General features: G+C 41.7%; 1 protein-coding gene across 1 annotated transcript; it reads left to right on the top strand.

Annotated features, from left to right (window-relative positions):
• Positions 1–3,243: 3,243 nt before the first annotated feature.
• Positions 3,244–25,019, top strand: LOC306977154 (disintegrin and metalloproteinase domain-containing protein 10). The gene is made up of 15 exons (XM_079575342.1): positions 3,244–3,312; positions 5,012–5,159; positions 5,310–5,428; positions 5,538–5,693; positions 10,100–10,185; positions 10,650–10,772; positions 13,972–14,064; positions 14,150–14,318; positions 19,313–19,476; positions 20,702–20,873; positions 20,941–21,085; positions 21,253–21,436; positions 22,152–22,251; positions 22,938–23,158; positions 24,782–25,019. The coding sequence occupies exons 1-15, from the start codon at positions 3,252–3,254 to the stop codon at positions 24,884–24,886; spliced, it is 2,046 nt and encodes a 681-aa protein (XP_079431468.1). The 5' UTR covers positions 3,244–3,251; the 3' UTR covers positions 24,887–25,019.
• The last annotated feature ends 87 nt before the right edge of the window (positions 25,020–25,106 follow it).

Here is a 25,106-nt window from a genome sequence, read left to right as displayed (position 1 = left end):
AATGTGAATATCAACCCAAGAACAAATGCAAAAGACCTGGTGTAGATACTGAACATGGTAAGAGTTTGTCATTATCCACAGTGAAACAAGTCCTGTACCGCTGAGAGGGAACTCTTCCAGGAAGAAGCTCTTACTCCAAAAGAAACACAAAAAAGACAGTTTGGAGTTTTCAGATAAAAAAAGGATAAAGACTTTAATATTTGGAGACATATCCTGTGGTCTGAAGGAAAAAGGATAATAATTTTTGGCCATTATGACCATTGTCACGTCTGGAGGAAAAAGGATGAATCTTGCAAACCTGAGAACACCATCCTAACTTTAAAAGACGGGGGTGGCAGCATCATGCTGTGGGGCTGTTTGCTGCGGGAGGAATTGGTGCACTTCACAAATTAGATGACATCATGAAGAAAGAGCACTGTGTGGAAATATTGGAGCAACATCTCAAGACATCAGCGAGGAAGTTAAAGCTTGGGTGAAGATGGATCTTCCAAATGGACAATTCCCTAAGCATATGGCCAATACTGGTTGCAAAATGGCAAAAGGAAAACAAAGTCAATGTTTTGAAGTGACCGTCACAAAGTCCTGATCAAAATCCAGTTGAAAATGTAAGGGCAGAGCTGAAAAGGCATGTGCACCAGGGTGGCTACAAATGTGGCTCAGTTAAATCAGTTCTGTTTGGAGGAATGGACCAAAACTGAGAAGCTTGTGGAAGGAAATCCAAAACGTTACAAGTTACACAGTTCAAAAGCAATTCTACCAAATATCAATGAAATGTATGTAAACGGTTTGGTTTTGTAAAATGTAATAAAACATTGTGTAGAAAATTCTATCTCTCATTTATCTGGCATTAGACAATTAGAAATATATTTTTTAATTCTACTTAACTTTAAGAAAAAAGTTCATTCTGGTTTCATGTCAGACAGTGAGAAAAAAATGCAAATATGTCTTTTAGTATACTGTATGTGAACATATAGTTCCCACTTTATATATGCGATCTTTCATGTGACGAGATTTATTCATTTTTTTCAGAGCCTTAAACAAAGACATTGTAACTTTTTGTCAAGATTTTCCTAATCAAGTTCCATTTCCTGATTTTGTGTTTCTAGAAGAAGTTTCCACCGAATTTTGGTTGAAATTATTTAGTAAAATAAATAAAGTATATCATTATTACAATTCAAGAGAGTGATCAAAATGTTGCGCTACTTGGCTGCAGTGTCATCTGAATACTTTGAGACAGTATTTGTAAAAATGTGTAGGACTTTCAAATTACTGAATGACTTCGGTTTTCCACTGAATAACCTCAGGAGATAAATGTCCTTGTTTATTTTAAGAAGAAAACCTTTGTTCGACTTCAACGTTTTCCTCCACTGATGTAATACTTCCTCATCTAAACTTTTATATCACCCTTGAACATAATGCATAATGTAACTTCCTTCTTCCTAACTCTTTCTCCCGCCCACAATATTCAGCCCGAACAGAGGTCACTCTTGTGGGAGAATCGTAAAGAATGAATCATAGTCCAATGATTATTTACTTTGCAGTAAGTTTGCTCTTTGAACATTACCTTTAGGCTATTTATATTTACTTAGGCCTGTCACAATGCCAACATTAAGGCGGGATGATATTGCAAACAATTTATCTTTTTTGTTGTAATTTTCGATTTGATTTCATTATTTCATACTAAATATAAATACATGTAGCTGATTCATGAACAGACCTTTAATACAAACCTCAGCTCAAACAATAACATTTAACTCACCAAAATCTTCCATTGTCTCATCTAAACTCCAAAACTGTAGGTGCTGTTACTTCCTAACGATTATAAACTCCCATGAGAATTATTGAGATTGACTGATCTTGATTCAATTTCAATAAATAGAACATATCATTCAAAAATAATGAACAATCTGACTCATAGACTCATTCAGCTACGGAGACATTTTAGTTTGGCTATTTGTGTTGTACTTCATATTTATTGTTGCTCAAATGCTTCTGTATATTATGATGTTTACTGTGATTTTCCTGCTTTTTTCGTAAAATCATTTATTACAGTATTTTCTGCACCAATATTTTGCACTTCATTATTTGTCTGTAATTGGCTCCAATACATGTGTTGTTGTATGTAACAAAATGATGCAGTGAAAGTCGGAATGTCAAGATTAATCGTAATGATTACCACGATTATAAAAGGACACGGTAGGTTAACCGTAAACATTTTAGAAGCCACGGTTTACCGCTGAAATCTCGCGCCGACGTACCTGGCGCTGCCCGCGGCAAACGACGCGTAAACTCACCGCTAGTTGAGCGAGGCAGAAGAACGTGCTTCCTCAGAGTTGCAGCCACATAAAAACGATTGAAGTCAGCAGTGGGGCCTTTGGGCATCCAAAAGATGACCAGGTGTTGTTGTCACTGATGGACTGTCTACATGCAGCCACGCGTTGGAAAGTTACAGCAAAAGACGACGATAAATCGAATCTGAAACAAGGTCTTTGTGATAATCCTTCTCTGTATATGTCCAAGTCAAGGTAAGAAATGCATAATTCCCAATAAAGTTGTCCAAATGTTCGGAAAGACGCACATGTGATGAAGCCTGAGGTCTTTGTGGTTCTATCGATAGAGAGCATTTACCCCTGAACAATTTCCGTCTGATTTGATTTGATGTGCAGTGCGTGTTTAAATACCACACTGTGAGCGCTTGATCTCATCTGATCTCGGACGCTAAGTTGGGTTGGGCCTGGTAAGTGGATGAGAGACCGTTGGGAAAATATAGGTTGTCTGTGTGAGGGCGTGGTTGGAGGGTTTGATGGCACACATTGGCAGCCACGCTACCATCAGCTGACCCAACGGCAGGTGTGGCTGGCTAAATGTACCCCTGAGTATGGAGTGAATGATTACATTGACCCTGAAGCAATTTGGCTTGTGACTTGTGTCAGTGAAAAGCACGATTCTAATGGAAATCCCTTGCCTTCAGTTTTTCAATTTTGTGCCTTTCAACCGAAGCCTAAACAATCAACAATCACTTACTGTATGTTTTCAGACATTCTGCATTATAGACTCTGACCAACGTGTCTGAATTTGCCCTTCTGTGGTGTGTCATCTCTTGCTGGGTCTTGGCTTGAATCCGCCGCATTCCAGTTCACGCCACGGGCTCAAGCCCTGGAGATGAGAGCTTCAAGGAACAGGGTGAACAGGAAGACCCATGACAGCGGCCAGAAGACAATGTAAGAAGCGGCGGATCCACCAATGAGGCCATGAAGGTCCGACACTACTGGGTGCTGCTGTTACTGCTCTACTGCCGTGACTGTGTGACAGGTAGAGTGGCATGTGTTGTGTTTGCGATTGTGTGGGAGGGGATTAACGTAAAGGGAGGTAAACATTATTGTCCCCGAGAGCAAATTCACATGGGGCTACAGCGCCACATACGCTGCTGCATCATCATCATCGTCTTAAAGAAAAAAGACTACATGAATGCCTGAAAGATTAAAATGCCTGTGACTGTTTCTGACAGAAGACGGTACAGTACAACAGTCCATAGTTTTACTCAGTGACGAGTAAGAAGACCCTAAGCCTGAGGTGTGGCTAAATGTTTTTTTTTTTAACATATTATTTCACAGAAATGTCCATTTCAAAAACTTCCTATACTGCTCAGTATCTACTTTACCTGTGAATTAATTACTGTTCTATATTTAGGTGAGTGTTGACTTTCTAGTGGTACTTTTGCTCATTTGAGCAGTGACGCGTCCCAACCTGTTCACTGAGGAATGCAAATAAAAGCATCCACTAGAGCCAACATAGGCAAAGTATTTTACATAGTGTTCAAATATACTTTGATTCTAGACTTTATATGGCTGATTATGCATGTTATGTCACTCTAAGCAGGGGGTTTAATGATAGTGCATGTTTGCTAATTGCCATGTTCAGAGCTGGCACTTTTGCTTGTAAATAACAGGTAATTACAGAGTGGGTACAGGCATTGTGTAAACATCAATGAAACAGATGATCCTGAGATTTCATGATGGTGCAGCCAAACAGGTAAGGTTAGAAATATATTAGAAGTATAATAATATCACAGTCCTTGTTAAAAGTGGGATCGAACCACTAACTTTTGGGTCCATGGGCATATCCAATATATTTATTTTGCTGAATTAAGACTTGGACACGATAGAACTCACCAGCATTAGCCTGTGCTTATTTAAGGCCCATATTTCTTTTAGTTTCGTGATGTGTTTTAGTGTAAATTAAATGTTACTGACGCTTGTCCTCAGCCCCTCTGAGGGAGGTGGCACCTGGGATGGAAACTTGGGATGGAGACACCCCGGCCTCCTAAAAACGTCTTTACAAGCGTTGTGAGTCTTAATTATTGTTAAGGCGAGACGCAGCAGGTGAAAAAAAAAATTACACAGTGGGGTAAAGGGGGAAAGTTGACATTTTTAGCTAGTTTTCGCCCTTAACATCTTTTTTTTTTCTCTCTCTCTGACATCAAAACTAACTCACCCTTTGCTATGCTTATTTTATCAAGTTTTGTGCGCTAGCGGGCCGAAGATTTCCCAGAAATAGCTACTCGACCCCGGCGCGCTCTCGTCTTTCACAAATATTGAAAGTTTGGTATCCATGTGTAGCATGAAAGGCAACGGAGAGGACTCTTTAATCCCAAAATAACACAGCTGTGATATATGCAATTGCGCATGTGCATACGTTGCAAAACTTTAAAGCCAGTTTTCTCAAATTGAGGTTTTCAGTCCACTCTTGAAACAATATCTCTACTTTAGTCAATCAATCAATCAATCAATCAATCAATCAATGTATTTAAGAGATGGATGAATGTGTGGCTGGGAAGCTGCAAATGAATTGCCAAATGCAGTTTTCTTAATCTGGATCAATTGTTTTGTTTTGTCAATCAAAAAAGATTGTGTCTACCAAAGTAGTAACTGCAAGCTCTCAAGTGTCGATACCTATTAATGAGCATTATACACACTAAAAGAGGTTTTATTTTTCGTGCCGTGTCATTCAGGCGCTGGGCGAGGCCTCAGTCCATTCATACAACACTACGATGGCCTGTCCTATGACAGACAGGACCTTCACATGAGACATCTGAGAGCCAGGAGGTCTGCTCTTCCTCATGACTCCTCGCTGCATCTGGACTTTGTTGCATTTCAAAGGTAACATTTCAAATTCCCAATGAACAGATTCTATTTGTTTATTCAGACGTTCACAAACATGGCATCCATCACAGTATCCCGACCTGCCTTTGATCTGACATCACGCCACCGGCTACATCTGTGAAATGTTTTTGTTTGTGTTTGATGCAGACCATTTCGCCTGCGACTGAGACGAGATGCGGCAGTGTTTTCACAAAACTTCACAGTGATCAGTGAAGGTGGTTCCACGACAGCTGATCTTTCCCATATATACTCAGGAGTATTAGAAGGTGATTTAAACATTTTGGCCTCTCAAAGAAACAGTATTTTTTTGTTCCTATGTTATTATGCTGATGTCTGATAATGAAAATGTTCAAAGACTCTCCCATCTTCTTTCAGGTGAAGATGGGTCGTCCTGCCATGGCTCTGTGATACGGGGCCAGTTTGAGGGCTCCATAAACACGTCCAACGGCACTTACCATGTGGAACCAATGGAGAGATACAGCAGCGCCCCGACAGACCACCACTCCATAATCTACCACGAAGATGACCTGGGTAACACTTACACATAAACAAGAGTGGATTTTCTTTTTGGACATTATTAACAAGTGAAATGATAAATGAAGTAAGGATAGATAACAGTACAATGGGAAGATGGCAGTGGCCCGGTCCTACAGGGGTGCAAAAGAGTGCATCCTCAGTTTTAATATTTCCTCCCTCAGTTTACCAGTTTGTAAAGTTTTTGCCTGTTAGGAGCTCAGTTAGCTGAAGTTATGCGAGTCACCCAATATCAGGATGGTTGGATTGGTCCCTTTGCACACAGGTGGCCCAGATCGTATCGCATATCGTCATACTGATATCATTTTTTGATACTGTTGTCATTTTTGTATTGTTGTAGATAGTATGTAATTTGCATGTGCACTCCAGCTGATTTTGCCTGAAGTCAGGACCAGGCGCAGACGGAGATGCTGCTGATGTTATGCTCAGCTCCACAAGACGCAGGGGCAGGTGCTTAAAAAGTAAAATGAAATGAAGGATGCTTATTTGAGTAGATCATATTCGCGAGGAGAATAATTAGCTAGAAAAGAGAAAGAATACATGTTCCCAATAGGCGTAAGGCTGTGATTTTGAAGTAACTTGTCCGTTGTCACCAATATCGTCAAATATATCGTTATGGTGATATTTCTTTTTTATATTGTGATATAGATTTTAGGCCATATTGCCCTGCCGTACTTTGCATTCTGGTCATTGTGCACCTCGCCATGACAACCTACCCATGTGGTGCATAAAAGACCTGTATTTAACCTGGGAGGTCCTACTGAGACGCACAATCTTATTTTCAGGGGAATCCTGGCCTCAGACAGGAAGCTATTTTACATGTTTTTGGTGGAAGGGGAAACCAGAGCCCCCTCTTGTCGGAAAAATAGTTCAGTAGCCGGGATACAAAAAGTACTTTATACTTTAAAGTCACACTGTGTAACATTTCACCCAATAAATAGGATATAATACAAGCCTTTATTTTACGATGTACATTTCTAATGTTGTAAAATACCTAATAAAAGAACAAATAAATGTGTCTTTGAGGTGAGCTCGCCTCTCCTCAGACTTGACTTTGACTGGAGGCACGTCTCCAGCTTGTCTCCATGGAGATGTTGACTAAAGGCAGCCAAATATGAGATTAAAGTAGGCTAGGTCGTCATCCATATTCTTTGATTACCCACTGCAAAAATAACTTTAGGAGCTGGTCATTCGTAGCAGGTATTGTTTCTCTGGCAACAGTATAATCCAAAATGTTACGCAGTGTGCCTTTAACCAACACAAAATTTATAGTTTTTTTTTTGAGAAATGAATGAGTATTTTTCTTTCTGATGCCAAATAATCTTTCAGCATCGTACTTTCGCCATCTCTAATGTGCACGTAAAGTGAAACATGTGTAGCAGTTATTCAAAAGCCCAAGCCAACTGTTCTGGCTCATTGGTGATTACAACATCAGTCAAAAACGAATTCTTTACAGTAGACCTCCCCCCGCTGACTTCATCGACCCCGCTCATTCCCGCAGAGAGTTTTTCGGACATACCATGCATCAATCACACATCACTTACGGCCTCAAGATGCTTTCCGTGTTCTGCACTTCACTTTTGACGCGGATCACGGCAGACCAATGAATCAGATGCAGCGCTGTTAAGCACTAGATTATCTCAAGGGGGGCGTGTTGGGTTCTAGCCAAAATTAAGAGTGGCTCAGTTCGGTGTAGCTTTAGAGGCAACGGGCTGAGGTGAAGTAAGGACAATCCGGCAAAAGATCATAGAGAAAAGCGTTTCAAGGTGATTCATTTGGCCTTCTCGGTGGGGTGATGAATAGTGTTAGAGACTGATTTTGGAGGAGGCTTTATTTTGCAGTCACTGGTGAGACTTGCTGAATGTGTGTTCTTGGCCTTGTGTCTAAAGACCAGCACTTTTAGACGTTTTCCAAGAAACGCGGTCACAAAATCAACAGACCCCGTGTTTGTCTTTGACTGGGGCTGTGCTACTCCCCACATTACATTTATATCACAATAGATGGTCTTATGACATGGCTACATCCTGTGCTTAAATCAACCAGCGGGAAGCGGAGACATTTGGTGTATGGCGATTCTGCGACACAATTGGTGTGATAGGAAGAGACTCCTTATGTTTCTTCTATTTCAGTCGGCTGTTGTTCTGAGATAACAAAGGGGGTATGGGTTTTCTCTTCCTCACGTGGGGTGGAGGATGTGAATTAAGAAACAAATTCCGTGAAATCCAAGGAACAAGGGGCAGTTGAGGACACATCCTTCCACTGTGCTTCCATCGAACTCCATTATGACAATTGCATCATATTTAGGAGAAAAGTGTGTTTGTTTTGATGTACTGAATACTGTTTTGTTCATATTTAATTACGCAATGATGGTATAAAAGTCCTAAGAGAGATAATTACATTTTTATTGTGTCAAAAAAACTTTAAATGTTTTATGCCTTGAATTGACTTCAATAACAGATCAAAACATCTATTTTTGGAGGTAAATAATGTGATTGAGAATATAAATGACAATCTGGAACTATATGAAGAAAAAGTAATAACCATTCCGCTTGAGCTTACCTCCACATAGGATATTCAGAATATAAAGAACTATCTCACAGCAGGAGTTATCTAATATGTGCTCTGTCAATCTCGCAGTCTGGGTTAAACTGTTGTTTTTTGTTTTTTTTTACGTCACTCACACACAAAGGCTGAGTGTTTAAGTGTTTGTAGAAAAGAAAATATCTTTATAAATGGGAACTAACTACAATAGTCTCCTTTTGAGTGTAATGGATCTTGAATTAAAATATGTTTTAATAATTCGGTCAGTGGCAGTTAGATTACATTAGGAAGTATTTCAATCCTTAGGCCCCAAATTTCTGTCTTGGGGTCCCCACAGTGTATAGAAGTATCTGTGTTTGATACAAGAGGTACTTGTGTACATTTCAGACAAAACTTAAGAAAAACAACCAAAGTGGCTGTAGGGTTTTATGGGTCACTGGTGAACTGCCAGACCCTCGTCCTGTAACATGTGAGAGGGATTATAGCGTCATGTGACTTTCTGTAACTGATGGAATTTAAAGCTATTGTGTTCACAACAATAACGACCATGCATTTTAAAATCATGCAGATTTTCAGCATTAACCTTGTGACTGTGGACACAAAAGACCTATATTGTGTGTTACACTGAGAGGGCAGTGTTTCACTGTTATTCACGTGCACTTGCGAGGCTCAGGAACCCGAGCTTGAGTTTTCTCTTATAATGGATGATTCGGGCGGCACGGTAGTGCAGTGGTTAGCGCCCGTGCCTCACAGCTAGAAGGTCCTGTGTTCGATTGCCACCTGGACGCGCCCTTTCTGTGTGGAGTTTGCATGTTCTCCCCGTGTCTGGTTTCCTTCGGGTGCTCCGGTTTCCCCTACCAGTAAAAACATGTACAATAGTTCCCCTCCGGGCCAGGACTCCCCAGTAAAATAGATTCTTAGTCTCAGTGGGACTTTCCTGGTTATATAAAGGTCAAATTAAATTTTATTAAAAATGGATCTGCAAACAATATGTTGATGAATATATTTATTGATGTTCCGATATTATGATGTGGTGATACATCTAATGGACTGCTGATGACATACATACAAACTCTGTATGTTTTCACAAAATAAAAATTCAACAGGACTATCACTTGGATGTCTTTTTAAGGAAAGGGGATTATTATGTAATTATGGGAGCCCTTTGTTGATTATTAACATAACTTATAGTATATGTTGCAGATTATTTTTACAGAGTAACACAGCAGCCCATGTGACTGATTTACAAATGTAGCTCTGCATTAATATCACTAAAGTATTGCTACTAGTTAACAGTTTTTAAACTGGTTATTGTTTTCAATCACAGCAGAATCTGCGGCACTTCAAACTTTACCCAGTGTTAGACTGGAGTAGTGTATTGTCTGTGTTGGCCTTGATGTTCAGTGACCAGAGCCGTTTGACGTAGTGTCTAGATAACACACAAATCAGAAAACAACTGTTTCACAGAAAAATGTGGCTTCAGTGACTTGTGTCTAAATGTTGGCAAAGTTATTAATGATAATCAATGGGGTTTTGACTCTTCATATTACATATTCAAGAAGACTGGTTCATTTATCAAAAGAGAAAGCACTTTCCCTTCTGCAACTTAGTACTCTCAGAACCGTGTGATGTTGTGTCAGAAATGGGTGAAGAGTTAGTTGAATTGCTCACAGGGTTCAAACAGCATGTATGACAAAGACTATGAAGATTGCAAATACTTTTCCCCCAGTGTCCCTTTATCAACCAAAAACAAAAGGTCAATTGTTTGATTTTTGTGAATGTCTAATAATAAACATCATTGATGCATGACACGCTGAAAACACAAAGTTCATCTCACTTTGTTCACTTTACTGTTTTTGTAGTACTACCATCCAGAAGAAGCTGGCATGAAGGCTTTTGCGCTGCAGAACAATTGAAGCTTCTTGGCCTTGGACCAACACCGAGTGAAGTAGGTCATCATTTTTAGGACTGTTCCTATATTGTCTCCGTTCATTGTGTTGGTAAATAGTGTCGTGTGATAATGAATGAAATTACCGCACCAAGAGAACAATAAAACATTCCTGTTAAGGCATTTCCCATAACATACTCCAGATCTGTTCAGCAGATTGGCCTTGTCTGGCATTTGTGATATCAGTTTACCTTTGCTCATACAGGTGGTGTTCCCAACTTCCACTGTCAACATTAGACATTGTGGCCTTGAAAGGGATCCATTTATAACAACAAGCACACAAGTGGGAACATTTCCACCTTCACGTCACCAAACACATTCAGCAGATGTCCTGCCAGCGCACGATGAGTTCAGGACTGTGTAATTAATGTTCCTTGACCTCATGTTTTGATTTGCCATGTGACCGAAGTATTGGGACACCTCTCCTGCCTGTCCCAAACATGTTATTACTCTGTTGTCCACAGGAGGCAGCGATGGGCCGGACCAGGAGGACAGTGGATGAAACCAAGACCAGCTGCCTGCTCCACTTTCACGCTGACCATTTGTACTTCAAGAAGTTTAAGTCTGTGGAGGCTGTAGTAGCTCAGGTAATTGTGTATTTGAGTATTACATGTAGTGTTAAATTAACCATAAATCACATCACCACTTCACATTATTGTCTCATTTCTCTCTCATTACCTTATACAACCTACGACACAATAGGAGTTCTCATTTGACAGCCCTAATGGTCCGAATTGGAGGGAGTTTCCTGGAAATTGGTGGCACAGAGTTGAATAAAAAAACACAACAGGATTTCCTTGGACGTCCCTCGAGCGTAGCGTGCTTTGTTTACAAACCTTGAATTGTGTTTTGCTCTTTGAGTCCATGAATAGAGGCTAATATGGCAATCAAATCAAATTGTCATTCTCAGAAAAAACAAAAGCAAATGTTGATGCAGGATATTGGCCAATCAAACTTTAAAAATAGTTTCCGACCCTGATCCCTGGATATTGCTTTGAACTCAGTGGCATTTCAATGACGTCAAATCTTAGAGCCTTACAGTGTTACCATTATGATTATTATTGTTGTATTATAATTGATACTAGGAGCAAGAATTGGTTTATAATCAACACTTCCCTGCACATATTCTGGTAACATGAAGTAAATGTTCTTTGTAATGTCTCACTAAAACACAAATAAGCAATAACACCATCACGGATGAATAAAGCAGCAGCCCTTAATGAAACGTCCTAATCTAATGAATGAATCAATACAAATATACAATAATAATAATAACCATTTTTAAACACTCACAACCACTCACACTCACAACCTAATTCAACTTATTATTAAAGTGCAGCTAATTCCTTCTATACTCCAGTCCAGGATTTCATTCAATCTTTAATCTGCTTTAGTATTAAGTAATGCTTGAGCTGCTCTTGGCGATTATATTTAATTACGACCTGGGATGAACCCCAGGACCCTGAAGTATCGGTCTGTGAAACGCTCTGCTCGCTCCTACAGCAAGTTCTGTGCGCATTCAATTCATCCCACCCACTCAAAACAAGCGAAGGCGTCTAAAGACAATAGATGAATATGGAAATAAGACACTACTGTTCGTTTTACTGCATATAGAATATCCCCAAGCAAACGGCCACTACTCAAGAAGCAGCACACTTTTGACCCATCCCACAATGCAACATGGGCAACGTGTCAGGAGGAAAACCCACCCAAGCACAGGGAGAACATGTGAACTCCACAAGGGAATCGATCCTGGGACCACTCAGCAAATGCTAATAAAGGTTGGGGAAATGACTGACTGCACTTTTAAAACAAAATATGATTCTAATGTCATTGAACTGAATCCCACATACTTTAGAACAAAATGAGTTTTTTTTTGTTTTGAAATCAGTCTTTGGGGTCAAAAGTACAACATCTTCTCATGATCACACTCTGGCCACTCACAGACTCCTGCTTAATTACGTTTGCAGAGGAGCATCCAAACCAGTGTCATTTAAAGCCAGTACAGATGTTCATTGTTTTCAGTGAGCTTACACACCTCACCACTCCACATCTGTGCTTGCCTCATCCCCCAGTAACAACACCTAACGCAGCCAGACCAAACCTCGATATAGCTGAACCGCAGTTAGTGTCCCCGTGCTATTTGTCCCGGTATCTCCCTTTGCACCTGCTGAGACTCTTCCCACCTTCAGCTCGCTCACTTGTTGTCCCTGGTCCCGTGCCAGGTCTTTGTAGCAGTGTGAGAAAATAACAGTGTAAGCGATGCCGTGATGTGAGCTCTCAAAGCAAATAGACAAATGATGTTGTCAATCACGGCTGACCTGGTTTTAGCTCCTACTTTGTCCAAGGTGTCAATATTTATAGTATGGGAGCTCCTGGCGGGCGTGGGATGTGCAGTGCTGTCCTGCCGGATGCTCTCAGGCCGGCACCCGTGACTGGTCCTGCACGTGGAGCCTCCAAACGGGTCTCGCCACATTGAGCGACTTGTAAGGATGGCTGGTTGGGATTCATGTGATATTTGAGACGTCGGTCATGTCCGGTCATGTTTGTAAAAAGTCAACCGTTTTGTATTTGTCAGGTGGAAATGTAAACAAGTGACGTCAGTAAACTTAAAGGAACAGGCCACAGTTTTTCCATACTGAGATATGTTCTTACCTGAGCTTAGATGAGTTGACCTGTCTGGTTTTGACGCGTGTGCTCAGTCACGCAAAAAGACCAGAGATGTTGTTAGCATTTAGCCTCTCCTCTATGAGGCCAAACGGGGGTGAAGTTAGAAGCGACCAAGCTCTTCCATGTTTTCCCTATTTAAATACAGTTACGTGGGTAGATACACGATTTAAGTTTAGTTGCATAAAATTAATCATGTCGATTTTCTTAGCGTATAAAAGGGGTACTATATCACACTAGAGTGAAGATATTACTGCGTGGATGTCAAAGTGCTCCTAATCCAGTCCTATCCAACTTTATTTTTAATGCAATATAAAAACAACATAGTTGACCAAAGTGCAGAACACAACAGCAAAAAGTCACAGTAAAAACTAGGAGCACACAGGTAAAAAGAATACAAACAGGCAAAGAAGATAAAACCACAAAAGACTCAATTAAAAGCTACAGTAAGCAGATAAGTTAGAAGAGCTGACTTAAAAACATAAAGTGACCCAGCCTGTCTAAGGTGCAAGGGCAGTGCATTCTACAACGATGGGCCAGCAACTGAAAAAGTACGATCGCTTCTCAGTTTCCTTTGAGTCCTAAGGACTACTAACAAAGAGTGAAGACCTGAAGCTGCAAGCAGGAGTATAAGGCTGAAGAAGGTCAGACAGATATGATGGTGCAAGGCCGAGGATTGTAAAGTCAATCCGGCTACGGACAAGGAGCCAATGTAAGGACTTTAAAACAGGCGTTATGTGCTCCTAAGGTGTTATTAAGCCTTACAAAATAGTTCCCCTTTTTATCTGCTTATAAAACTACTATATATACTACTAACTATACTTAAATCGTGTAACTACTCACGTAACCGTATTTAAATAGGGAAAACGTGGAAAAGCTTGGTCGCTTCTAACTTCACCCCCGTTTGGCCCCATAGGGGAGAGGAGGAGAGGCTAAATGCTAACAACATCTTTGGTCTTTTTGCGTGACTGAGCACACACAAAGACCAGACAGATACACACGCTCAGGTAAGAACATCTCAAAAAACGGTGGCCTGTTCCTTTAAAGGAGTTCCAGTATGATGCTTAGCGAGTGCAAGTTTGTATGTGTGTTTATACAATGAGGCCCTTTCTCTTCTAGATCGCCTCCTACATGCGAGCGGTCAATGACATTTACGACAAGGTGGACTTTAATGGGATCAACCTGGTCAACTTCAAAGTCAAGTCTCTTCATGTAGGACTGTAAAACTCTAAAACAAAGTGACATAACTCAAACGCTGTGTAACTGATGTGGATTACTGACTCGTTGTCTGGTTAAGGTGATGACCGAGGAGGATAAGAAGGACCCGTTGCAGCGGTTGTACATGGGGCCAGAGAAGCTGCTCAGCGTCTACTCCGAAAGCAACTGGGGCAACTACTGTCTGTCGTACCTGCTCACCAACCGCGACTACAGCGGCGTGCTGGGGCTGGCCTGGGAGGGCAAGAACGGTGAGGGTCATGCATCACACACACCGCAAAAAAAACACTGCAGGTTACTTTTATTGGCATATGTGAAAGTTCTCTGCTCTGATGATGCTCTTAAAAGGTCCCTGTTTATTACACTGCATCAATAAAAAAAAAATAAAAAAAATTCATGGTGACTTAAATGCTGTATTTGGACCTTATTCAGCATCTACAGGCCATTGTTGTGCTGTTTTTAAACATTAATAATAGGGTTAGGTCTGTGGTAAAAGTCCATTCATACAGAACGATGCAGTCTCTAATTCAGTCAGACTGTAGGTGTTTATTTTTAAAGAGTCATTTTCACATTTTCAGTATCAGACTGAGATCAACACAATAACATAGTGATAAAACTTACAGTACTTACTATTTTACTGGACCAATAACGGCCAGTTTAATGTAACAGGGACCCTTTTAGTTTACTTTATTTGTCACTGTCAAAATAATTGGTGTGGCTGGGTGTCTGACATAGACTGATGAGTCCATGCTGTGTGCATCTAGTAGAGCTTTTAACTTTGCACCCACACCTTTATTCAGCCTTGGTCCTTAATGCCAGCTCTGTCTCACACTAAAATGCTACTGAGTTTTTAATAGAATTATCAAACTTGCTGTAAAAAAAAAAAAAAAAGTAAAATATCTGGAGATCAGCAAGAACCCCGTGGACCAGGTTGGTGTGAGGCTGCATTTATTTTACTTTTTATTTTTTTGCCAAAACCACTTTCAGGACTCCTCCACAATCCCTGCTCCCAAATCAGCTTGAATTATGTGACCATCAGTTAACATATGCAGCTCCAGTACAATGTAGTCTACAGAAAAAGAAAACCCTTGACAAAATATTTCATGCAAAAATTACACATTTTCATCAAGTCTTTGTGATGACAGCTTGTTTACAGCAAGTTGACAAAGATGCAGGCTAAGACGTTTCATATTTTGGCCCAAAAAAAGAGCATCTTGAAGAGCCGCGTTTCAGACGTGTTACACAGGCACAGTTTGGCCAATGAAGACAAAAACAATACGTGAGCGCAATCCTCAATTAAAATTCCTCTGTGGTTCAACTGTGCTGTGCTGCTGTCCCTCCCACTCTCAAATACCCATAGATTATGGATAAAAAAACACACACACACACAAAAAGTACATCAAATCCACTCAACTTTTAGAACCAGATATACCTGTTTTTGCAAATGAACATTGTAAGCATAAAACTACGCCTTGTCCGTCTTTGTTCATTGTGCGTGATTGTGGCGCAGCATTAGTGGAAATTACAATTTTAAGCAGCTCCCAATGATCATGTGACACATTTGGAGCCTTTGATTGGCTGAACCCGGGGGTGTGAGCACAGACCACCTCCAGTGCCATGTGATTAGGCCCTAATGAACCTTCGCCTCTTGCAAATAAATATAAACACCAGCCCAGACGTCCTAAGTGGCGATTGGAAGCCACATACCACGGCCCCGTTGGCACGGAGATGTTTCACGTGAGCAACACCCGGACGCTCTGTGGGTGACGCTGATGTGACTTCTCCGGATCACGAGACTTGCCACCGTCAAAATGGGGTAATGTTTGACTGGAGATATGGACTCCGTAGTCTAAGCCAACATGCAGGGGTTTATTGTCAGTCTTGGGAAATATCAAAGGCATTTCGCCACAGCACCATAAACTCCGAGACCTTAGGAACCCGTCAGCCAGAGATTGGGAGACACCCTCACGCACAACCCCCATCACTCACTCGCCCTGACCTCCTCAAGGCGTCCGTCCCACGTCGGAACAGAGTGGGGGTTGTGCCACTCGCCTTTTTGTACCAGTGAAATTCCTGCTCGCGCTGCGGAGACAAACTGTAGCACATGTATGTTTTCCACACAGACGATTACACAATAGTGAGTTCCTGTTTGCGTCAGGTGGGAGAAAAGGTCAACAACTGGCAGAACAGAAGGGCAGGGTAGATTTGTTCTGGATCATAATGTGTATGTTTAAAGAAAATCATCATGCTGGTAAAGAGAAGAGAAAGTATTGCTGAATGACATGATTGTCCCTTTCTCACATTGATTTGGCATTACTCTGTAGCTCATTTAACTCATACAGCAAACATTGTGACTGCAGCTGCTCGAATGACCAAATATCTTGCCTCACAAATGGTGTTCATATGAAGTAAAATGTAAAAGTAAAGTATTTGTCCAATGCTGACCTTTCCACAAAAATATATCCTTTCATATAAAAAAGTGTGATTGTAATTGGTAGTAACTTGTAGCTTGCTGCACAACGTGAGTTAAGGTCATTGAACCCCTGAGAGTGGAGAGTACAGTGAACTTGTCATAACTTATTTTCAGGCCTGGATCTACAGGGGTGCAAAGGGTGCATTTCAACCTCATTTTTAAAGGTTTGCACCCTCAGTTTTAGTTGCATCACAGTGTATTTTAAAGGCGAGAATCTATATTTGCAATGTTGTGTTCCAAATAAACCTAAAATTCTCCCAAAGCTATATTTCTTTTCTGAAAAATATAGCGTTTCCCTTCAAAATAAAGTTTAGTTTGACCTATTTTTTTTTATTTCAAAATAGTCCTTGAGTACACCTAAATGCCCGCCTACCCCTGGTTGGGAAACACTGCTCCAATGCACCTTCAGTTTGTTCTGGAGCCGGCGCTGCTCCCTTTGGGGCTACTGTAAATTTCCAGGAAATCTGTCTGTGTGGTGTTACCAGCAGTCAGTGCGCACACTTGTTTTCACCCATAGAGGTGTTATTGGCACATTCATTTTTATCTAGGGCTGACCCTGTATTGTTGGATTTGTCATGTGAAAGTGTGTTGACGTTGCCCAAGAAGGGATCAGTGGATGAGTCCAATCACCATGTGCAAATGTTGTCAGTGTAGCTAAATACTGCTAAATATTTAAACGCGTAGGAGTTTTGTGCACACATTTCCCCACATGCTAAAATGGTCACAGTCTACAAGTAATCTAAATAGTTGGTTTCTTCCTGCCGTGTTTATCGAGCAAGCTAATAATACTGGTCTTTCATTTCAGTCCTTTCAGTGGATGAGATGCAAGGAAAAAGGGAAGGAGGAGGGGATTAAAGCCTTCTTTGCCAAAAAAACACACCGCACAGCCTCCGAAGTAGAGCTCTTTCTAGGAAACCCAGCTCTTTGAATAGCACTTTGGGGGGCCATTTTAGGTCAAAAGCAAGAAATTTGCAAGCGCTGGATTCAGAATACTTGATGAGTCCGCAAAGGGGAATCCCACCTAGCCCAATGTGCAGGGTTGTTTGTTTTGTTTTTTGATTGGTAGGCTTGCAGATATATCACCACCAGGAAGGATACCAAAGCAGGTGATTTAGCTTGGTTATATACAAAATGACCCAATGCTCTCTCCAATTAAATGATGAGATGGCAGCCACTGAAATGGATGTGATGTTAGGCCTTTGTTTTTGTTTGGTCAACCGACAGTATAAGGCAGGACGTCATTTGTTGCTCCACCTGTGAAACAATATCCAGACGCCCACAGCTGGTTCCCGTGGTCCTCAATGACTCACAGTAAACTCTAATTCTCCGAAACAGCCATGCATACCTTTACGGACAAGCTTCTTGCAAACGCGGCCCCCACTGCAGATCACATTGTGCTGGATGCATTACATAAAATTTCACGTGATGCCGTGGGAAGTGCTGAGACTTCTGACTTACTCCAGCCGTGCTCTGAATGAACCAATGAAGAGACGGCTGTGTGCTGAAAAATGCAGAGGCTGATTGGTTTGACTCTGGCCTCTCAAGAAAGTGAAAGGGAGTGTTGTTGGAGCGCAAATACTGTGCATGAGAATCGTATGGGCTTATACTCTGGCCCTTATTGAGATGTTGAATGCATTAACAATTTTTCTTATAATCTAGTCTAAGTCTAAACTGGATATTAATATTATTTTTTGGTATGTAAATATGTAGGCATATCTTATTAACATGTTTCAGTCTGTATAGAAATGTATACATATAAATAATATACAAATAATATACAGACAGCGGCTATAATACAGTATCTTAAGGGCGGGGCAGTGATTCACAGCTAGAAGGTCCCTGGTTCGATCAATGTGTGGAGTTTGCGTGTTCTCCCGTGTCTGCATAGTTTCCTCTGGGTTCTCCAGTTTCCACTACCACTTAAAAGTAAGTTTGCCGCCACTGAGCCGCGCCGCCACTGTGGGCCAACCTGACCTGTATGTTTTTGGTGGTATAGGGGAAACTTGGCTGCCTTCAGTCTCCTCTGATCCTCTGAAATGGCGCAGCGCCTCCTGGGTTTGTCCCTGTTTCAGAACATGGTATCCTGCACTGGTTCAGCTCCTCGTCCTTCCTCTTCCTCCTGCACAGCTCCCTCCGCTCCAAAACAGTATTTCACCATCACACTCTCACTCAAGGCCAGCTGGAGTGAGAGTGTGTTTGAGAGTGCGAGTGCGGGGACAATGGGTGGAAATTATCCCATGACTACAAGTAGCGTGTTTACAGGCATTGTCCCGACCAAATAAATAAAACTAAATGTGCATGTATGAGTAAATCATAATTCTTTGTGGAGCTTTTGTCTTGCCATTGGTTAGTGTAAAGGTGAGGTCAGAGCTGCACCTCCTCATGTGTCCATGTGAACCAGTCCAGCTGTTTGACATTATGGGAAAAGGTTTTTGGGCATTACATAAAGCCAGACAATAAACAAGCAGAGCAGTGGCTCAGCAGTGCAGCAGAGAGAGGGGCAGGGGATCTGTCTGCACCTCCCCGGCCAGGGCCCCAAGGTCGATAAGGCCTCAGAAACAAACACAGTTGAGGTATTTCCAGTAGCACAAGGTCAATTATGCAATGAGATAATGGTGTGACGGGACCTGCATTTTCAGTGGACATGTTGATCTACAGTGAAATGTACTGAAAACTTTGAAGACAATTCGTAAATTACAGCTAGTTCTTCAGAATGTGTCAGATTAAATCAAGTGAACCTGTTGAAAGTATTTGGATTTCCTCTGTGTGCAGGTAACTGGGGAGGCGTCTGCTCCACCTACACAAAGCTCAGAAATGGCCAGTACTCGACGCTGAACACGGGCCTTGTCACGATTCAGAACTACGGACAGTTCCTGCCCCCACGGCAGGTGCAGCTCACCCTCGCCCACGAACTCGGCCACAGTCTGGGAGCGCCGGTCAGTCACCCCTTTGTTATAAAGAGGCTCTAAGAGGTTAATTAATAACACTGTATAGGAAATGTGAATAAACTCTTCAACCTTAAAACACTGTAACTTAATTCAATTAATTCTTGTAAAATTAAAACAAGACAACTAGACTTTATTTGGGGGGAAAAGACGCAGATGTTTCTCACCAGATAATGACACGGACGCAGATGGTGACATGAGGTCCAATGACATCACTGGAGTGGGCCCCGGGAATGGCCAGGAGCCAAACCATGTACAGAACAGGAGTCCTTCATGTGTGTTGAGGGCCGGGCTCACTGATCTCTCGTTTTCAGCCTCCTTTACCCCTCACTCAAACGACTGCAGCTCTTCATCCAACAGACACATATCCTTGTCCTCAAAGGAGGGACTCGTCTCGTTCATGTGCAAAGACACTGCTCAGTCCACGTCACAAGATGTTTTTCAGCAGTGTTGATGAGACGCTTTTCCAATCTACTTGTCCACACCTCTGCAACACCTCAAGCACATGCTGGTATTCTGCCACGTGTTGCGTCTCTGAGGTTGTGGTGGAATATGCTCTGCTAACCAAGGGCTAACTGCCCCTAAATTGTGAATGAGTGAGTGGTTTGAGGAGAAATGGTGGTTCTGGTCCTTGTGAGTATTTTTTGCAGTAAACAGATGGATCCATCTAGAATTCTCTGAAAAGCTGGGATCTTACAAACACATTTTGACGTCACATATTTTTGCGTCAGTCATTGCAACAGTGCCTACTAGACCTTGATCTTTATTGATTGGTCTGTTTGGAGGATGTCCATGTCTGGACTTATTATGTAATCTGAGTCATTGGAGTCATTGAAATTCACTGTTTATTTTCCCGCCTCCTTTGGTCAGACATAACAGTTACAGCAAACGGCGCACTGTACACCTGTGCCCCTGCTCTGCCCCTCCCACTCCCACTCTACTCCTCTGGGGAGTTCCTGAGCAGATTAGTTCTGCTATGTCAGTCATCTGTTGTTTATGAACTGAGCTATGTTCTCCTGCTCTGCACCAAACCGCACCTGCTGCCACCGACGTGTTTATTTAGGTTGCACGGGGCCTTCTGTCCTTCATGACCCTGTATGTGCTACTTTCTAATGCTACATTACAATATTGTAAATATTGTAAACAATATTGTATATAAGTTTGAAATAATTGGCATACTTCAAAATGTGACAAATTGTGCTATTTCGTCCCGCAGCATGATGAGGGGACTAATTGCGGTAACCTGGGCTCCTCGGGAGGGAAAGGGAGATACCTGATGTTTCCTCACGCCTCAGACGATGTCCGGGAGAACAATGACAAGTTCTCGCCGTGCAGCATCAAACGCATCAGTAAAATCCTGCACCTGAAGAAAGACGACTGCTTTGTGGGTGAGTCTCACTGACGTAGGCTTTACAGAGCTATTCATTTGTTGACATATTTGTCCCTTTTGGCCAGTCAGTGATCAGCCCATCTGCGGGAATCGCATTGTGGAGGAAGGTGAGGAGTGTGATATTGGCCACAATGACACAGACCCATGTTGCTACAGTGCAAGAGAGCATTTAGGACTTCAATGTCGCTTGAAGCCTGATAAACTTTGCAGGTATTGTGCAAGAGATCATTGTGTAGGCTTGTTATGGTGTGTATTAATTTAAGTGGGAGTGATTCATTCCATGTGGTTCTTAATTACACCTTATCTATGTTGTTTGCGTCAGCGCCTAACCCTGTTCTTTCTTTTGTTTTCTTATAATTTCTTGTCTGATCCCATAGTCCTAGCCAAGGCCTGTGCTGCAGACCGGACTGTGGATTTAAGTCCCAAGGTCATATTTGTGATGAAGAGACGGATTGTCAGAAGGAGAGTGTGTGTTCAGGACTGTCCCCTCGCTGCCCTGAGCCCGGCCCCAAAGAAAACCTCACAATCTGCAGCCAGGGGACACGCGTCTGTCTGAACGGGGTGAGGCCACCTGTTGCTCCAGAACCTGTATCATCTTGCTCCCAAATCTTATCAACTATTCGAGCATTGGCCATTTTGGCAACGCCACTCAGCAACATTCAAGTGTATTTCTTTATTTTCTTACTAAAATTAATAATACTATTTTCCCCACTATCCTACTGCTGCCTCTTGATTTCCATATGAATTCACTTTATCTAGTTTTTCTGACGTGTGATTTACTTTTTGCAGTAGTGCTGTTATTTCCAAGAACAAATTTATTTTGAAGACAGTGGCATTATGACACATCATGATGCAAGACAGCCAGAGAAAAATGAAAACATTTGATCAAATCCATATTTTATAGGACAATGTGTTGTTCCCAAATAATCTGTATCGAATGCTCTCCAATGTTGCGTCCTGTTGATGATGCCTCAGAGAGTATAGACTCCAGCTGTTTTAGCTTTAAAAAATTGGCCTCCTGAGGAGCCGCGTGTGTGCGAACCTTTAATAACACATTTATGGGAAGAATAGGACACAAACACATCTGTTCAGAAAGTTCAGGTTTATGTTCATGATATCATATGTTTGGAAATGGCTGAAGCAATACTTTTTCTAAGAATGAAACAGGAAAAGCAGTTCCTCGTTTTATTTTGGAACCCTGTGTTATAAATGAATTATGTAAAGTCTCTCCATTTACCCAATATATGAAAAGGTTTGTGTCACGGCTGTGTTGCAGGTGTGTGCGGAGTCGGTGTGTGTGCGACACGGGCTGCAGCAATGCGACTGTCCTGGAGACTCCATGAAGGAGAAATGCCACATGTGCTGCCAGGAGCCTGGTAACGCCACGTGCATGTGTCCCAGCAGGGAATGTGTTTACACTCTGTCATCCAACATCTCTGAGCATTACCGACGAGTCACTGACGCACGTTTGAATTTTCCATTTGACAACAACACCATGTCGCCTTGGCTTTGTTGTGCAATCTGACTCACACACAAAGGGATTTAAACTGTTACTTGACAACTCATGTCATGTTGGGTCTAGCCAAGGTTTATTTATTAGAACTAGTGATTGGAGAATAGTTATTTGTGATACTTCTGATCAATCTTGGATACTATGACGTCAGCCTGGCCAGCCACTCTTACCTTCTGTTCAAAAGCAGGAGCTGGAGATGTAAATGTGTAACGCGACACTGGGGAAGCCAATATCAAATCCTCTATCGTCCAGAACAAACGTCATACTTTTTCTCACCTGTCATTGAAACAGTTATTTGTCTGTTGGTTTGGCAGAAGATGGGGCTGTTTCTCAATTTTCGTTGCTATTATTATTTGCTATTTTTCATGTTTATATTTTGCACAGACCATGGTTCAATCATACATTAAAAACTCGCGGAGAAAGCACTGTGTCCCCGACCAAAGGCTTTGTGAAGTGTTGGATAGGTGATCAGTCTGGCTGGCCAGGTTGCCATATTGTCATTGTAAATAAAATATTAGTTTACACATTCAGGCTGTGTTTTGTTTGCAGATCAGCCCGAGACATGTGCCAGCACCACCTCCTCAGTGTTGTCCCGTCACTTCCAGAGAAAGGCACTGCCTCTTGTGGGCGGGGCTCCGTGCTCAGGCAATCAGGGCTATTGTGACAAGTTCCAAGTGTGTCGCCTGCTGGATGCAGACGGTCCTATAGCCAGACTCAAAAACTCCTTCCTGCACCTGGATGAATTTGACGACTTAGGAGAGTGGATGAAGGTGACAGAAAAATATGAGTTTATTCATAAACATGAGTCCATTAATTTAAAAAGTATTTGCAAAGTAGACAATAATCATTTTTTGTCATTCAATGTAATTTATGACTGGACCTGATTTTTTTTCCAGTATTTGTTTTCAATATTTTGCTAAATCAAACTTGACACATCTACTTTTCGATAGTTTTTATTGATTTTGACCTTGCAGCCACTATTCCCATTTCTGCAACAGTGTGTTGAAATCAATCAATCAATCAATCAATCAATCAATCAATCAATCAATCAATCAATCAATCAATCAATCAATCAATCAATCAATCAATCAATCAATCAATCAATCAATCAATCAATCAATCAATCAATCAATCAATCAATCAATCAATCAATCAATCAATCAGTCAAACTTTATTTAAAAAGCGTTTTTCATACCGAAAGGTATCACAAAGTGCTTTACAGATTACAACATTTAAAACAATGTGCCTGGGACAACCTCCCATGCATATATTTCATATATTAGGACTAAATAAACAGATGTCAGTTAAAAGCTAAGCTGAAAAGGTGGGTCTTGAGCCTGCTCTTAAAAACATGAACGTTCTCTGCAGCCCTGAGCTCCTCCTCAGGTCGTTCCAGAGGCGAGGGCCGTAATACTGGAAAGACGAATCACCATGAGTCTTTTTGTTGAGTTTAGGAATAACTAGGAGACCTCTGCCGGAGGAGCGAAGGGGCCGTGAAGGTTCATAAGGTAAAAGCAGTTCTGAAAGATAAGAAGGACCAAGACCATCAAGACATTTAAAAAACATTAAAAAAAACTTTAAAGTTGATTCTGAAACACACGCGGAGCCAATGCAGCGATTCTAAAACCGGCGTAATGTGGTCCCGCCTCCTGGCCTTCGTCAGGACACGAGCTGCTGAATTTTGTAAGAGTTGTAAACCTGAGATCCTCTTTTGGGAAGACCAGAGAGCAGGGCATTACAGTAGTCGATACGACTGGTGATAAAAGCATGAATGAGCATCTCCGTGTTGGCCCGAGAGAGAATGGGGCGGACTCTGGCTATGTTCTTTAGATGGTAAAAACCTGTCTTTGTGATATTCTTAATGTGTGGAATAAAAGTCAGCTCAGAGTCAAAAATCACACCCAGGTTCTTCACCTGCGAGGAAGGATTAATAGACAGTGACTGTAGTTTGAGTTTGGGAAATAAGAAACAGATTGTTGAGTACAAGGTGTATTTACAGATCAAGGGCAACTCACCTTGTGGTGAGTTCAGTTGTGTATTTTTAGACTCCCTGTGACTCTTCATATGTTCATACAAATTATCATTATGAGCCTAAACTTTCTGTAAAATACAGACTAGCATCTGTGAGGGTTAAAGTTAAAGTTAAAGTTTATTGATGGAATGGCCCTTGAGATATGCCATCTCGTTTTCGAGGGTGCGTTTGTCCTGAGAGTGTGGAGAATCAGGAATGCGGTTGTGGTTGACAGCACCTTCAGGATTATCTCCACCATTGACGAGAAACTTCTTTGTGCACAAGGACAGCCTCAATTACATCCTATTCACATGCACTATTTCAATGTCATGTTCATTTACTCAGAATAACAAATGAGACTTAATGTTGTGTGTCGTTCCAGGTTTATTGGTGGGCCATCCTGGTGACTGTGGCCACTGTGTCTGCTGTGATGGGATGCATAGTCTGCGTCTGCAGCCGCACTCTGGACACCAGTATTTTGAGATAACCGCCGTTGTCCTGTCTAAACAAAGCAATGAAGTACAACCATCACAATGAAGAGTTGGTTGATGTTTTGAGACTCAGCGGTTCACCTTTCTTCAACCTGGTGTTTGACGTCAGTGGACCTCATATTTGTGCGAGGGGGGCTGCTTGTGTTGTGGAAAATGTTGCTGTCAACTGTGGGTGGTGTGGGCCATATAACTCGAGACCACAGTTTGGACCAGCTG

This window comes from Gobius niger, assembly GCF_951799975.1.
Source record: "Gobius niger genome assembly, chromosome: 17".
NCBI lineage: Eukaryota > Metazoa > Chordata > Actinopteri > Gobiiformes > Gobiidae > Gobius > Gobius niger.
Note: the sequence above shows the minus strand (reverse complement) of the source record. Positions and strands in the feature narration are given on the sequence as shown.